The sequence below is a fragment of the Microcaecilia unicolor genome, chromosome 14, assembly GCF_901765095.1.
Source record: "Microcaecilia unicolor chromosome 14, aMicUni1.1, whole genome shotgun sequence".
NCBI classification, from domain to species: Eukaryota; Metazoa; Chordata; class Amphibia; order Gymnophiona; family Siphonopidae; genus Microcaecilia; species Microcaecilia unicolor.
In genome coordinates this window covers 27,664,263-27,679,921 of record NC_044044.1, presented here as the reverse complement: position 1 = coordinate 27,679,921, position 15,659 = coordinate 27,664,263, and the positions used below count along the sequence as shown (strand labels likewise).

Sequence of the window (15,659 nt, the reverse complement as noted above, 5' to 3'; positions counted from 1 at the left end):
TTAATGTGAACGGGAAGGAAGAGAGGAGGGTAGGTGGAGGCGAGTGGTTACAAGTGGTTACGAGTCAAAAGCAATGTTAAAGAGGTGGGTTTTCAGTCTAGATTTAAAGGTGGCCAAGGATGGGGCAAGACGTAGGGGCTCAGGAAGTTTATTCCAGGCGTAGGGTGCAGCGAGACAGAAGGCGCGAAGTCTGGAGTTGGCTTGGGGGGGAACAGCTGGCAGTGGTAAGTCTGACTAAAGTTTGACTCAGAACCACTTGGAGGACTGCAAGTTCTACTTGGTTGTATTGCTTTGGTATTGCAGCCTGCTCACTTGATCACCACAGACTGTTCACAGAATAAAATACTACAGATTCTTTTGGATTCGTATTGGGTAAATGAAACTCTTTATTCAAATTGAGAGTGTATAAATCATTATTGCTTCAGTCTATACAATGATTAAGAAATATACACGCTGAGTCAAATTAGGAGATATGCACACTAATTAAACCATCTAAAAGAAAGCTATAAAACATATATATATATAGATAGATAGATATAGATATATATACACACACACAACACTGGTCAGGAAGCTCAGGCCCTTATCTCATCAGCCGGGATGTCCGTTGCAGCGAAAGCTCAGAGTCTCCTTATTGACCAGGAACCAAACCCTCTGCACGACACGGCTGCCCACAGATGTGACAAGCCCTCCCTTTTTATTAGGCTCTGAGCGCATATTCAGAGCTAAGGAAAATTACAGAATGCTTACTGTGGGAACGTGGTCACATGCCTTCCAACTCCAGGTGGCCAGGCTAGAGCTGGAAAGCAAGAACCATCCTCCCCTTTGCATACCAAATTAGTTAGAGCTGTGTGTTATCTTCTGCATCCCAACTTGTTTTTTTTATTTTTCAAAAAAATAAACTTTTGGTGAAAGACAAGATTTCAGAGTGTATTATCGGACAAAAGCAGGGTTGGAAAGCAATCCTTTAAGGTAACACTTAATCATTTTTAAACAGAATTACTTCTAGTCAACAATACAGACCCTGAGTACACTTGTTGTTTTTCAACCCTGTCTTGAACAATCTTTAAAATTCACTTCCATTGGTGCAGGGGAGGGATCCTTTGGACTGTGTTGTATTGCACTTGTGCCAGTTGGGGTGAATGGTAACTCCCACAGAGGCAGTTAAGTAGTTTTCCCACTCTGAGACCCACCAGCTGGCAGTGTTCCAGTACATGCAAGCTGGGAATCCTGCGGGACATGGGAGAAACGGTTAGCAGTAGCACATCTTCGGATTTGGCACAGCATCTGAGTATGTTGGCGACTTCAGGCTCTCCGACAGGGCCGGTGCGCAGTTTGAAGCAGGAGCCATTTTTTGTGGGCCGACTGGCTTTTGTCTGATCACATGCAGAGCACAGCTGCCATTTTACAACCTCAGGGCCCAAAAGAGCATTCCGTTCATTATGATCTTTGTTTTCTCCGGAGTTTATATTGCTCTCAGAGTTGCTGCAGCATGCTTCAGAGTCACACCCCACTGCCCCGCCGGCTGCAAAGAGATCTCGTTTAGCCTCATCTGTCCGCTCCTGAAGGTCTATCTCTGCTTCTCCCTCTTATCCAACATGGCCTCGGTCTATTCAGAGAAGCCATTAGAGGAGGAGGATGACCTGAAAGCACTGAGGTTGTTTCATAAAGAGGAACGCGGTACTCTTATTTCTGAGGCAGTGGCTTCCATTTGAGGAGCCTTCTGCTTCGGCGCCAGGAGTCCATCTTCTCTGATCATGAGTGGGCTTACTAAGGCCTTCCTGATATATCCAGACATTCAAGACTTGATTACAGCAGAATGGGTTTTAATTCTTATTTATAATCACCTAGTTCATTCTTTTTCCTCAACTTTCTACTTGCATTCATATCCAATTTGATTTTTGTTATGTGTCTTATATGCTAGATTGTAAGCTTCAAAGTAGCAGATACTGTCCATGCTTGACAATTTTTAAAGAGCAGCCATTATCCCTCATGGCCTGCAAGGTGGTATTGAGCATTTTTCTGCACTCCTGGCTCAAACTCAAGACTTTAGATTAAATCCCTTTAATTTTGTTTTCAGGAAGAAGGGCTAAAGCTGACCTTTCAGAAGCAAAGGTTGCTGGTGAACGGAGGGGCTCTGCCAGACAGCCATCCTGTCTTCCATAAGAAAAAAGGGGGACAGAAAAAGACTCAAGAGGTAAGAACCTAGGACCCTCATGAGAAGACTCAGGTGGAAAAGGGGATAGGAGATTAAGTAGAGAAGGTAATTTTGTCTTGAATAAAAGACAGCTGTGGTGTTAATAGAGAGAGATTCTAGTTTGGATGGGTGGAGGGAGAAGCACAAGGGGTACTCAAGCTACGAAAGCCTGAGCACAATGGGTTTAGAGACCTCCTTTCCACCCCAAATGAAAATTGAGCTGGATTTCAGATCCTGGAACATGATAGATAATCTCCCCACACCTCTTGTGTCTCGCTGTTCTCAGGTAGAAGTGGAGATCCCAGATGAGCCCCTTCTTTCAGAGCTGGATCTGGACGCCCGCATCCCTGTGATGAACCAGCTGGATGGGACGGTGCTAGTGGGCGAGGAGGCTCCCCGCCGAAGGGAACTTCAAGCTTGGCTACGGAACCACTTACAGTTTTCTGTAGACCCCCGCTTCTTGGCGGTGAGTCAAAAGCAATATTGCAAAAAAAAAAAAAGTGTTTTTTTTCCCACAGGAAAGGGTAGCGCTGTGGTTTCCAAACTGTGGATTGTGACCTCGGATGGAGTCACAAAATCTATTTGGGTTCGTGATTGCAGCTACCAAAAAATGTTGAAAAGCTGGAGAATTGCATCATTGGCTTGCAATGGGAGGCAGGCCAGTTATCATCCAGTGCTAGAATTCAGCCTGGAGCAAGGTGTGAGAGAGGAAAGGGGTGGGGCGTTTCTTGAATTTTTAACACTTTTTTTTTTAAATGGGGTTACAGCCAGAAACCATTTGGCAGTAGTGGATGCCCTCCTAAAAGAGTGGTGAAAGCACAAATAGTTCTGAAATTCAAAAAGGAGTGATACATACACAGTGGATCCCTAAAGGGCAAGAGGATGAAAATGAAGCCTAGAGTACTTTGGCTCAAAACACCTATGTAATGACTTTCACACATCTAAGAAATTATGGGGAAAGAAACCTGCACCGCATAGCAGGTACAACCCCAACAACCTTCCTGGGCGGTGTAATGATTAGATCTGCCTCACCTGTTTGGGCAGCGGAAGGCATGGGCTGTCTGTACTATCCTAGAAAGAACTGCAAAATCCCCTCTAGATACTTAATTACCCCAACCTTGAATCTGCTTATGACAGGCTTACACCGTCAGGCAGTAGCAACCTCCCTAATTAGAAAGGAGCCCAGTATTCAGTAGATAAGTAATGTAGTTTATTAGCATTGTCATCTCACCCAAAGATGGTACAGGCAAGCAGGTATTCATATGATGGTACAGCAGTTCACACACTTCTCTCTCTCTCTCCAACCTTCTCTCTTCTCTTGTCTGCTCTAATACCCCTCAGACTGTTCCTTATATACTATTTTGGCCCTATTCATTTCAATGGACCCCAGCTTTGTCACCAGGGTTCTTGGCCCTTATCAGTTTGATCAAAATGACTTCACATATTCTCAAGCTCTAAGTATAAACAAGATAAGCTCAGAGCGCATCTTGTTAGATGACTTTGCATGTTCCCAAAACCTTTCCCTAGCCCCCACCCCCCCACCCCCCCCCTTTGGATGTTCTCACCCGGGGTGCAGCTGGCCCAGTACTATCTCTACATAACCATAGCAACTCCTGCTCATGACGTCTTGCAGGTGCCAGTCCCAGAGCAAATGCCCCCCTCCCTTGCCAGCTCAGCACTTGCTACAGTGAAATGTAACTGTGTCAGAGGTGATCTCTGATTTTTACAAGCTAGCTCTCTTTTGTATCAGAGATTATTTTGATTTTAAGAAGCCTAGCTCTTATTATGAGCCCATTGGCCTGTATTTTACTGAGAGCAAGGGCTAGCAAGGCTAACAAATTTCTTCAGCGGACAGGGCCATGTCTGAGCTTTCTCTTTTATCCTCTTCTACGTCCAAGAAATAAGTATGCCAGTGCTTTTATGTACGTTTTAGATATGTATTATTGTCTATTCCTCTTTGTATGTGTGATCTTTCCTGTTAAGAACAGATTGGAACACTATTTCTAATCTGACCGTAAACTGACTTGACCTGGCTTTGGAAAGGTGGTATAGCAAACTGAAATAATAAACTGTAAACGTGTGGGAACACTTCTTCTGTGTCTTCCAGACTATTCCAGGATTTGCATATATTGTGCCCATTGACCAGCAGATGGAGGTATAGTGCACATACAATTCAGTATTTTTCTATCTCCAGCAGGTGGAAATGGAGGCGCTTCACAGCTCTTGGCACAGTCTCACAATTTAGCTCCTGCAGCTTCCCAGGGTGGGCTCTCTGGTTACCACGGTGACTAAGAAGACCACTTTGCCAGTGGAAGGGGGCATTGCCCTAAAAGACCTACAGGATAGGACGCTAGAAAGCTTGCTGAAACAAGCCTTTGAAGTGGCCTCTTTGTGCCTTCAAGTGATAGTGTGCAGCTCGTTCGTGGCAAGAGCATGTCTGAAGTGGCAGCAGTTGGCAACACAAGATGGGTGCCATAATGGCCCGCTTGAAGCAGGGTTGGCCTACTTCACTGATGCTGTTTATGAGTTACGGCCCACAGTACGTCTTTGGCTGTCACTGCACCTTGCAACTCTGGTTGCAGCAGATGAAGCGTCAAAGTCACATGTAGTTAAACTGCCTTTTCAGGGCAAGTGGCTATTTGGAAATCTCAGAAACTTGGTGAAAGAACTGAGAGAAACTAAGCCACAACGATTCACAGAGGATAAGCCAAAAGCCTCTAGTCGTCCATCTTCATGGAGTTCTCAATCTCAATTTCGAGACATCACACCGGCCTGGCCATCAGCAATGTGGTCAGAAGTCCCGCTTTCAGGCATGCCAGTTTTCCTTTCTTGTGAACAGGAAGTCTTCCTCTGTCAGCTAGAGAACTCAATGCCCCCAGAGCTTCACATTGATTCAAGGCTGGTCCTCTTCTTCTGGTGGGAGGACATCTTTAGGAGTTTTGGGAGGAGTGGGCCAAAATCATTTCAGACCAGTGGGTTCTTACAGAAGATTACTAGTTGGAGCTCTCTTTCCCGGTCACCCCCTCTTCTTTGTCGAAATGGAACTAAGGCGATTGAGGTTCAGGCCATTGTAGATTCTTTGCTGGTGCTCGGGGCCAGTGAGCCAGTTTCCCAAGCCGAACTGGGACAAGGCAGGTACTTAATCTACTTCACTGTCCCAAAGAAGGAAGGCACTTTTCATCAGGTCTTAGATCTCAAAGGTTAACTTAACCCACTTCCTCCCAGTGTCCCACTTCTGCATGGAGACACATAGAGCAGTCATATAGCCTCTGTTCAAGCGGGAGAATTTCCACCTTGCATTTTTTGGATGTTAAGAGTGTGCTAATTGGGTATTTGGAGGTGAACAATGAATTTTATAGGTCTGAAAGACTACCTTCTGTTAGGTAAGGCAAAGAAAAGGGAGGCTGCTTCTAAGTCTACAATTGCTTGCTGGTTGAGAGAAAGCAGAGCTTCACGTTGACCACCTCCACTGTGGAGAGCTTATTCCACAAGGGGGGCAGTAACATTATGGGCTGAGGTCAGTTCAGTGTCGCTAACAAATATTTGCAAACAGGCGAATTGGTCCTCTCTTCATATGTTCTTGAAACATTATAGGGTAGACATAGCAGCTCAACAGGATTGCACATTTGAGGTTTCTGTCATTGATATAGTAGCTGCTGGATCCCACCCTTCTTATTGACTGTTTGTTTTTTTTACATCCCACAAATTTTGGTATAGCCTGGAAGATACTAAGGAAGGAGAAATTAGGGCTTACCTGATAATTTTCTTTCCTTTTGTCTTCCAGGCTATTTCAGAATGCCATCCATTTCTCCATGCCTCTTTCAAAAGATTTACCCTACTGTTTTCTTTCTCTTCAGTTCTCAACCTGCCTTGTTTCAGAGGTTACTTACTCTGCAGTTGCTAGTCTCCTTGTTGTAATTATTGTTCTTGATGTTTTATAAGGAAGGGTGATGGCTGGTTTCTGGTGTTCTGTTGGTCCCCCATTATTTAAATACTGAATTGTTGAGAAGCACACAGGTCTCATAGAGCAGTGCTTCTCAACCCAGATCCTTGGGCACACCCGGCCAGTCGGGTTTTCAGGATATGCACAATGAATATGTATGAGATTGCATTGCCACTGCGTGCAAATCTAATATATCTCATACATATTCAGTGCTTATCAGAAAAAGACAAATGGGTAAAATCAATGTCAATATAGTTATTAGTCAATTATTATTATTTATTGCATTTGTATCCCACCTTATCCCACCCATTTGCAGGCTCAAAGTGCCTTACATAGTTTTGTTATACACAGTTAATCCTGGATGTCAGGTACAATTATTGTTGTGCAGAGATTAATTAGGGGAAGAAGTAGAGAGAAGAAGGAAGGAATTTAGTAGGAATATTAAACGATGAGTTTTCTTAGACGATGGGTTTTCAGAGGTGGATTAGTACAGTTCTGGGTTTTCATTGTAAGCTTTGTTGAAGAAATACGTCTTGAGGGATTTGCGAAAGATAGTTGTTTCGTTGATTGTCTTCAGGTCTCTAGGTAGTGCCTTCCATAACTTCATGCTCATGTAGGAGAAGGTGGTATCATGCATCGTCTTGTATTTTAGTCCTTTGCAGTTGGGGAAGTGCAGGTCAAGAAATTTACGGGATGATTTTGAGGCGTTTCTGGGAGGTAGGTCCACAAGGTTTAACATGTGGATTGGGGCGTCTACGTCAATGAATCATCTACATCAAATAATTATGCAAACAGTAAACAATCATATAAATCTTTATTATTTGCATAGTTATGTGACGTAGATGATACATATTCATTGTGGATATCCTGAAAACCTGACTGGCTAGGTGTGCCTTGAGGACTTGGTTGGGAAGCAGTGTTAGAGAATAGAGAAATTTGCTGTGCTCCATATATCCACCTGTTGGTCAATGGATATAACAACCGCAAGTTCTGGAATAGTCTGGAGGACTAAAGGAAAGAAAGTTATCAGGTAAGCCCTAATTTCTCCTTTATTTTTGTAGAGTTGCAGTAGAAAATAGACACGATGAAGGTAATTCTATAACATAGCACGTGGGATAAGAGGGTAAGCAGGTGCCTATTTCAAGCCTATTATATAAGGAAAAGCGGGCATCACCTTTTCTTTAGAGAATACTAACACAAGTGGCGGAAAATGCTTTTACATTAATGGCACAATCATGCCATCCCTATATCTGGTATAAATGCCTGCGCCTGCACGTTGGCCAGAATACATCTAAATTATAAAATGCTAATACTTTTATGCCCACGCACGTGCCCACCAGCAAAGTATGTGCCATCAAAGCACGGTGCTTACAGAACTCTGTAGTTCATATGTGGTGTGGAGGCCGACCAAATTTCGGTTTGGTTGTCAAAACCAGCCCGAAATCTGAATTCAGCCTTGTTTTGGCTGACACGGGAACACTGCTGTGTCCCCTAGCTCTCTCCTGAACAGAAGGAGCCCCCCATCCACCCATCCCAGGTTTACCTTCCAATCACTGGTAGTCTAGTGGCATAATTATTTTGAGATTAGAGCTGGCAGGGGTGACTGAGGATTACTCCTGCCCATGCTGCCTCCAGTCTCAGAATGGTTGCTGAGCTCTCCATTTTGACAGCGGAGATGGCATGGGCAGGGTGTCGGTCCTGCCCCCAACTACACCACTCAGCTACGAGCAATTGGCAATTAGGCCTGGAGGGGACCCTATGGGTGTGGATCCTTCTGTTTAAGAGGGAGGAGGAGACATGAAAGGGTCTCCTTCTGTTCGGAGAGAGGGAGGTGGGGGCTGCTTCTGTTCAGGGGCCAGTCTGTAGCTACAATTCAGGGTGGTAACAGTCCATTTTGGTTTTGGCTGCAACTGGGGGAGGGGGGGCAGAATAGTTCAGTCACCCTCTGATTTGGTAATTTAGAAACATAAGTGGCCACTTAATGCACATGAATGACTAGATTACGCCTAAATCTAGGCAACTCCATACAGAATTATCCCAATAATTGATGTTACAAAATGATAACTCGGGAAAATTCAGGCATAATAGGTCTACTACAGAACAGCATAGCTTATCACTTGAAATAAACGTGGTAGAAAATTGTCCCTCTCACGAGAAGAAACAAAACCTTAACATTGCTTACCAAATGGGCTCAGCCTGTATGCCTGATAAAGGCCTCGCTGAGAGGCTGAAACAGTAGGTGCATGGCATTCTGTTATTTTCTGGTTTCCGCTCTGTGTCATGGAAAGGAGGAGCCTGGCCTCTATTTCAGGGTGAGGAGCATTGCAGGGTTTAGTTTGGCGGGTGTAGCCAAGAGGGACTGAAGAACTTTACGGTTGTGGCATTTCTGATAGACACACGTGCAGCCCATTGCGGTCACCACATGGCAACCTGCGACAAGTTATAAGACCTCAGGACTGGCGACAGTAGGTTATAGTGTTGGAAGGGAGGTTAATGGTGCATTCTCTCTCTGCCACACAGTATATGGAAAAGCGTCGAAAGCAAAAGCAGCACCGATGTAAGAAACCCACCAAAATGTCTCTGGGCGGATTCTCTGGAGCGGAGCACATGCAGACAGCGAGTGAAAAAACCAGCAAGAAGGTGAGAAAGTGCCACCTCTACTACTACTACTATTTAGCATTTCTATAGCGCTACAAGGCATACTGGACAGCTGTGATTCATTTGCCCTTTCCAAATTTCAGGCAGTGCAACAGTTTGGTCTGCACTGTATTAACAGGCATTTGAGGTTGAGGCACATAAGGTAAGGGTAGGTGAAAAGGTGCCCCAAGGAAGGGAGTGATCACAGCTTTGCCCTGTGGTACGCCAGCGTGAAGAGCTTGACTGGATCAGGGTGTTAAGATCTTGTGTTGTAAGCCTGTCGCTTGGCTCCTGCTCTGGTACGAGGAAGGGAAACTGAGCGTGTTTTCTGCATTGATCTGTATGTTTGTGATCCTATTACTCAGCAGTGTGTTTCTCGTGTTTCTTTTTGCCTTGTAGGGTCACCGCTCCGAGGCGTCCTTGTCCCACTCCCACCCGAACCCCGTTCTAACTATCTCCAGCAAGAATCGCAGCAAGAGGCCCCCTTCCCAAGACCCCCCCAGGACAATAACACCAGGTACCATGCTAGCAGCAGGGCCCTACTCAGCGACTTCTTTGCATGGCTTCCAGCAGGGCCAGCTGCCCCCACCCTTTTCACGGCCAGTTCTGCTTCATCCACCGGGACTTCACGGCATGGGTTACCCCCTGCCCTGCGCAGCGGCTACCAGGGCAGAGCCGCAAGAGGAGCCAGACGAACTGTCGCAGAGTTATAAGTTCTCCCTGCTCCACGATCCCATGATGCCTGCGAACTCTGACTCCAGTGATGAAGATGATGAGGAAGACTGATGGGGGGGGGGGAGGAACTGAGACCAGGAGCAGTAGAGAAATTTAGTACTAAGAGGAGCAGCTGTGGGGGGAGGGGGTATTCTACTTCTGTGTGTCCTCTCTAATAGCTCCCCCCCCTCTCTGCTCTGTGCTAGGGAACTGGAAAAAAAAAAACTCAGACATTTTTACAGAGGGAAAGAACTTGCAGAGAGCAAGAAAGAAAGGAGATCGAGAATAAAGGCCACTTTTGTTCTCCAAGACAACCCCATTACAAAGAAAAGACAAAAAAAAATGAATAAAATAAATTCTTTGATATTTTTTCTTTTTTTTTTTTTTTGCGTCTTGTATAAAAAGGGGAGCTAGTAAAGCATATGCTGTTTGTCACCGGCCTGCAACTGCCCTCTTCTAAATAAGTATGCAGTCAGCACAGGTGGCATGAGGGTAGAAATTGAAGATGTGTGATTCCAAAGACCAGTATTAGTGCTTGGTTTTCTCAATGTTGCGGAAGGGGGGGGGGGGGGGGGGGGGAGAAGGAGAACGTAACTGATAAGTGATTAGTATCTGATGCAGATACACGCAAAACAGGGTGACGACGGAAGCGAATCGATTCACTTTGCTATTTTTGTGATTAGCAGCGCCAGGATTGGTCAATCGCATTCGGTAAATTTAATTAACAAGCAATCTTTCTTTACAGGTACTCAGCCTGGGGGGACGGGGCCATCTTCCTTCTCATTGCTTTTACACTAGTTGGGGGAATGGTGGAGGGGTGGGGGATAGTATGACAGAAAATTGTGTCAGGTAAAATATAGGGCCCACACATTTGTGCTGCACTACCATAAGGGCAACTCAGTTTTATATTAATTTCTTCTATTTAAGTTTCCACTGTAGAGCCTATATCTTAAAATTTAAGATTAGTTTTAACCGTACTATGGTGTCTGAACAAAGCATAGAAACAGTTCTGTTTTGGGTAGCATTGTTTTGTTTTGTTTTTTTTTGAAGGTAGAAGAGAAACAAGGGTGGCAGCTTTTATTTTCGTGAATTGACTTTTACTATCACATGATCTGGAACAGACTTGACAAAGCAGAAAAGTGAAGGACTTAAGGATTGTACTCTAGAGTAAAGAGATCAATAGGTCTCTTGTCTCTATGTACTTCCTTATTGTCTTCTGTCACGGAGGAGAACATAATATGGGGCTGGTGGGAGGTAAAGGAAAAAAAAAGGCGGGGGGGGTGGGGTCACTGAGGTGGAGGAACAGTGGAACCACTACGAAAGGCTCAAAGAGAATAAAAAAAAGAGTAGGGTTACCGATGGGCCTTCCAAAAAGAAATTCTAATAGTCGCGAGTTGTTAGCATAAAATTTATTATTAGTACCTATAAAAACAATATAGTCATTGTCAGTTCACCACGAGGCCGTGTTTTGGCGTTACCTGCTGCAGGAGTCTGCCAGTGTGTGCTCTCTGGATGAATCGTATCGAACGGTAAAATTCACGCAAAAAAAAAAGAAAAGAACTTCAGCAATGAAGTCTTTACTGAGGCGTTTTACACAGTATTTTTCTGTTATGAATTTTTACTGTTTGATGCAGCTTGTCCAGAGCACGCACACTGGCGGACTCCTAAAGCAGGTGATCACGCCAGAATACGGCCCCGTGTCGAGTCTCGGTGGTAAACTTACAACAAAAATATTGTCTTCATATGGACACATTTTTATGTTAACAACCCATGACTATTAGAGTTTGTTTTCGGAAGACCCATCAGAAACCCTTCTCGTTTTGTTTTTATTCACGCTGGTGGGAGGTAGCCATTTTCCTTCTCTCGTATACTTTCCTGAACTTCCTGCGCAAGTGCTGTGGGAGGTGTTTTACACTGAGGAGGTGGGGCTTCCATTTGTAAAATTTTTTCCGTAGTCAGTAGGTTAGAGTTCATTTTTTCTTCCTCCTAAGTATGTGCTGCTAGAACCCTAAGGGGAAGTGACCTGGAAATTATTATTTATGTGTAGTTCTGACAGCTATGTGATGATGTGACTTCAGTTATTATACAGGAAGAAAGATGTCTTTTCTTTTGAGCTTCTCATCTACAATGCTCCCCTCATTAACAGTTGAAATAAAATGAGGTAGTGCTAAATTTCACAGTAGGAGCTAGAATGAAAGAAGCATAGCGACGGTACAGCTAGCTAAAGACTTGGACACCTTGATATTCACTCCTAATCTTGGGTGTGTCACAAGCTCAGGTTGTCAAGATGTCCCTAATGAGTATGCACGGATAAATTTGCATATACAATTAAGATTATTTTAGAGTGGGTGAATACATCTAAGAGAGAATGAAGATTTTAGGATGGGATGCTTTCGGCCCAGTGTTTAATTCAAAGAGTTTGGTGATGATACTTAACAGGTCCACAGGTGTTCGTTTTGGTGAATCCATTTAACGTCTTCCTTAGGTTCAATTCTGTCTTTATATTTAGAGGATTTGGGCAAAAGTGGAATGGTTTCTATTCTTGTGATTAGTCCATACCTGCCAGCTTACTGGAGGCAGATGACACGTCCCTGTTTTTCTCAACCATTGACTCCAATGCAAATAGTTGCTCTGTTACCTTTTAGTTGGGTGATTTAATTCTTTACCCATACCTGTCTGGGCTTTCTAAGGGCTTGTTAAACTATTTACTTAAGTCCTGGGCTAGAGTTTCATAGTTACTATAGATGAACTGTTTTGTCTGTTGTATGTGCCTCCCCCTCCACCATACTTCTTATTAAAGCAGTGTTGGGGTGAAATAAGTCTCTGAGGCTTGCAGCCTTAAGGAAAACGAGGGGTGGGACTGGAAACCTGAATCTCTGATGCAGTTCAGAGGGAGGATGGAATGAGGGTGCTAAGGTTATGAGACATCTGACACTTATAGCACCAGTCGCAAGGATGTAGGTGAATGGATTGTGGCTCTATAGGTTTATGGTTGCCATATTTATTTGTTGGGGTTCCCCCCCTGCCATTCGCATTGCATTAGGGTATGTAATGTTAAAAAGTAGACCAACTGCTTACTGTACTTTTTCCTGTTCTCTTCATCTCCTTTTTTTTTATTTTCCTGAGCTGATTTCACTGCTTTGATTTCGACTGTGGTCTTTAATGAATCCATCGCTTGTCCTACACAGATTACTAGAATGGCTGGGGCTAAAATTAAACACTTTTCTGGTAATCAGTATTATAAGGTAAGTTTTGTGCTAAAAGTCCACGGGACGGGACTCATGCCTTGTCACGGGTTGAGATTTCTTAATAACATCCGCAGTCTACAAAGGGTACGAAGTATGGTGGGAGGGGCCTCTGATAGTCCTGTCAGCTATTTTCACAATCACATCCAGAGCCGTAGTCAGATTCTTCCTGTCAAGGTTTTGATAAGTCATAATTTTGCTTAAAAATGTGATTCGTGAGTTTGATTTTACTTCAATTTGTTTTAAAAAGTTTTCCACTTGTGGGCATAAAATGTCAACTTCTGGCACGTGAAATGCGTTAGATGTGTGGGACAGGACCATGATGTTACTACTTGCCCTGCCTGTAAACGTAGTACCCCAGAGCATTAAAAATTCATCTGAAGTTGTGTGATTACATTCAAAATAAGGATTGACCATCAACTTCATAAACGTCAGTTCTCATAAAGGTAAGGGAACATCTGCTAAGAAGTCTACTGCATCTAACGCTTAAGATAAGCCACTGCCACTGTATAAACAGTTTAGCAGGCTTCTGGTCTAACTGCCTCACACTCTTCCACTTCGCTGCAAAGAGTACAGACTTGGTTTAATTCTCGCTGTGAGAGAGCGGATCATTCAGTAGACATTTAAGCTCACCGGCAGAGTCCCCTCCTGAAACGAACACACCACCTTCTACACCAGTGGTTCCGAGGAGGGAAATAATTCCTCGGCTCTTATGTCATCAGTAATCAACTCAAAGAGCCCTTGGTGCCGAGACAAGGTAGATGGTGGCACTCTCCCAGATTCCACTACATCTGGCAGTTTGGTGTTGTTTTCGCAGGATGGATACCGGCACAGATCTCATCACCATTCCTCTATCGCTCAAGATCCAGATCACCATGCCATCGACACACACATCATTCAGCAAGTGTCTCCTCGTCTACATGCACAGGGGAAGTGCATAGCCATTCTTTCTAACCGTGACAGAGATGATTGATTTGTAGAAGTTTTTGCAACACAACATCAGCAGAACAGGAACAAAGCAACCATCTCTTGCATTACATAGCTTCCTGCTGTTCTAGAACCTGTGACATAAAGAACTGAAAACTGAGCTGAGACATAATTATCTGTACCTACTGGTTGATGGACGCATCTCTTAGCATCCAGTCCAGGTCCTCCCTATTTTCTATCTCCAGCTGGTGGCTGGACACACTTTTCAGCCTCTGGTTCTGAGTGATCTGCTCCTGGTCCAGTTGGTCAACTGGTCGCCAGTTGAGCTTTGTGGGTGGCGTGAGCCTGCAGAGATATCTGGAGCTCTTAAGATACCTGTCTCTGGTGCCTAGGAAATGTACTTCTTCCCTCCCTGGTTTCCAGTGGAGCTGCCCTATTCCAGCACAGCAACATTCACTATATATAAAAAAAAAAGGCAAGGAGAAGGAAAGAAGTTTTTGGGAGAGGAGTATCAGTCCTGATTCTGTCTCTTGTGGAGACTGAGCTTTGGGGAGCTGGGAGTGGTAAGTTCGACTAAAGTTTGACTTAGAACCACTTGGAGGGCTGCAAGTTCTACTTGGAGAAGGAGAGCGATCCTGACTCGTCACCTTGGAACTGCGTTGTGCTCTGCTTGTGCCAGTCGGGGTGAGTGGTGACTCCTGCGGAGGCAGTTAAGCAGTTTCCCCACTTAGGGACCTAGCAGCTGGTGTTGGGGTGTTGCAGTTCATGCAAGCCAGGAATCCAGTGAGACTTGTGGGAAAGAGGTGGCAGCATATCTTCAGATTTGGCTCAGCATCCGAATGAGTAGTTACAGTCTGCAAAGCTATGAGAAGGCTTAGCTAGGCCCTTTTGCAAAGTCGTGGGAGGGCTAACCACGCGCCAAATTGGCACTCCAGCCAGGGTAGCACACGGCAGTAACTGAGTTTGGCACATGACGAATCCCTCGGTAGAAAATATTTTTCTATTTTCTACTGCAGGGTGCATTCCTGCTGGTAATTGGCAGCGGGGCCACGGTGCATGGGCTGCACGGTTACCATGCAGGTAGTGGCAGAGCTCTCACCGCTAGTTCAATGGCTGGTGGTAAGGGCTCAGGCTAGTTTTATTTTTGCACACGCCCATTTCCCCATTAAAAAATGGCCTTTTTCCTAGCCCCGGTAAAAAGAAAAATGGCCCAGCATGCGCCAAAAAATGTGCCCACACTACTGTGGATTTGTAAAAGGACCCCCCCCCCCCCCCTAATGTTCTTCTCAGTATTTCAAGAAACAGCGGAGAAGCTAGTCGAAACACAACTTCAGTTGGGATTTTTATGAATCCTTTAGGCTACAAATACAGAAATAGCAAATGCTTTTCGAAGGTGAAGATACAGGTTGGCATCCTTCCACGCTCCTTCCTGAGTTGCCTCTGCAGTGGTGTTGGCTCTGATAACAGTGCAGGATCTATGCCTGTAAATGCATAACTATTACTGTCCAATGGATTATGTACCAAATAATAACACACTGAACATATTAAAATGTACACTTTCTTCAGTTGAGGAGAAGCTATGTTGTACTCCTGTGGCTAGCAGAGAAGATAGAGGTTTCTGAAAAGAAAGCAGAGATAATGGGATATCTGCTGTTCTTACTAATTAGAATCAGTACTTTTTCCCCTCATTATATAGCTATAGGATGTAAACCATAGTAGGCCAATGACTGCATGCAACTCTTGGCATGGTCCGTACTTACATTGGTTTCACCTTGAACAGGTCCACTTTTTTTTTGTATTGAAAATCATGGAAAGAAATGTGTGTACAGACTGGAAAGTGGTAGATCACTGGAACCCCCCCCCCCCCCCCATTTTGTTTTATGTTCACTGTATAGGGACAGTAATAAACAGCTCAATTTACCTGTAGCTCATACTCATGATGTGACAAAAAAAAACAAAACAGACTTGTCACTTGCCAATGGCACGTTGTCATTGA

General features: G+C 44.4%; 1 protein-coding gene across 2 annotated transcripts in view; it reads left to right on the top strand.

Moving 5' to 3' along the window:
• Window positions 1-9,843, top strand: part of CHD8 (chromodomain helicase DNA binding protein 8) — a 71,639-nt gene extending 61,796 nt beyond the window's left edge. For both annotated transcript variants that reach the window (XM_030187019.1, XM_030187020.1), the window contains exons 34-37: window positions 2,081-2,197; window positions 2,484-2,663; window positions 8,661-8,780; window positions 9,177-9,843. In XM_030187019.1, the coding sequence (XP_030042879.1) occupies window positions 2,081-2,197; window positions 2,484-2,663; window positions 8,661-8,780; window positions 9,177-9,563 (804 nt within the window). In that variant the 3' untranslated portion in view covers window positions 9,564-9,843. The remainder of the gene's footprint in view (window positions 1-2,080; window positions 2,198-2,483; window positions 2,664-8,660; window positions 8,781-9,176) is intronic.
• Window positions 9,844-15,659: the final 5,816 nt, after the last annotated feature.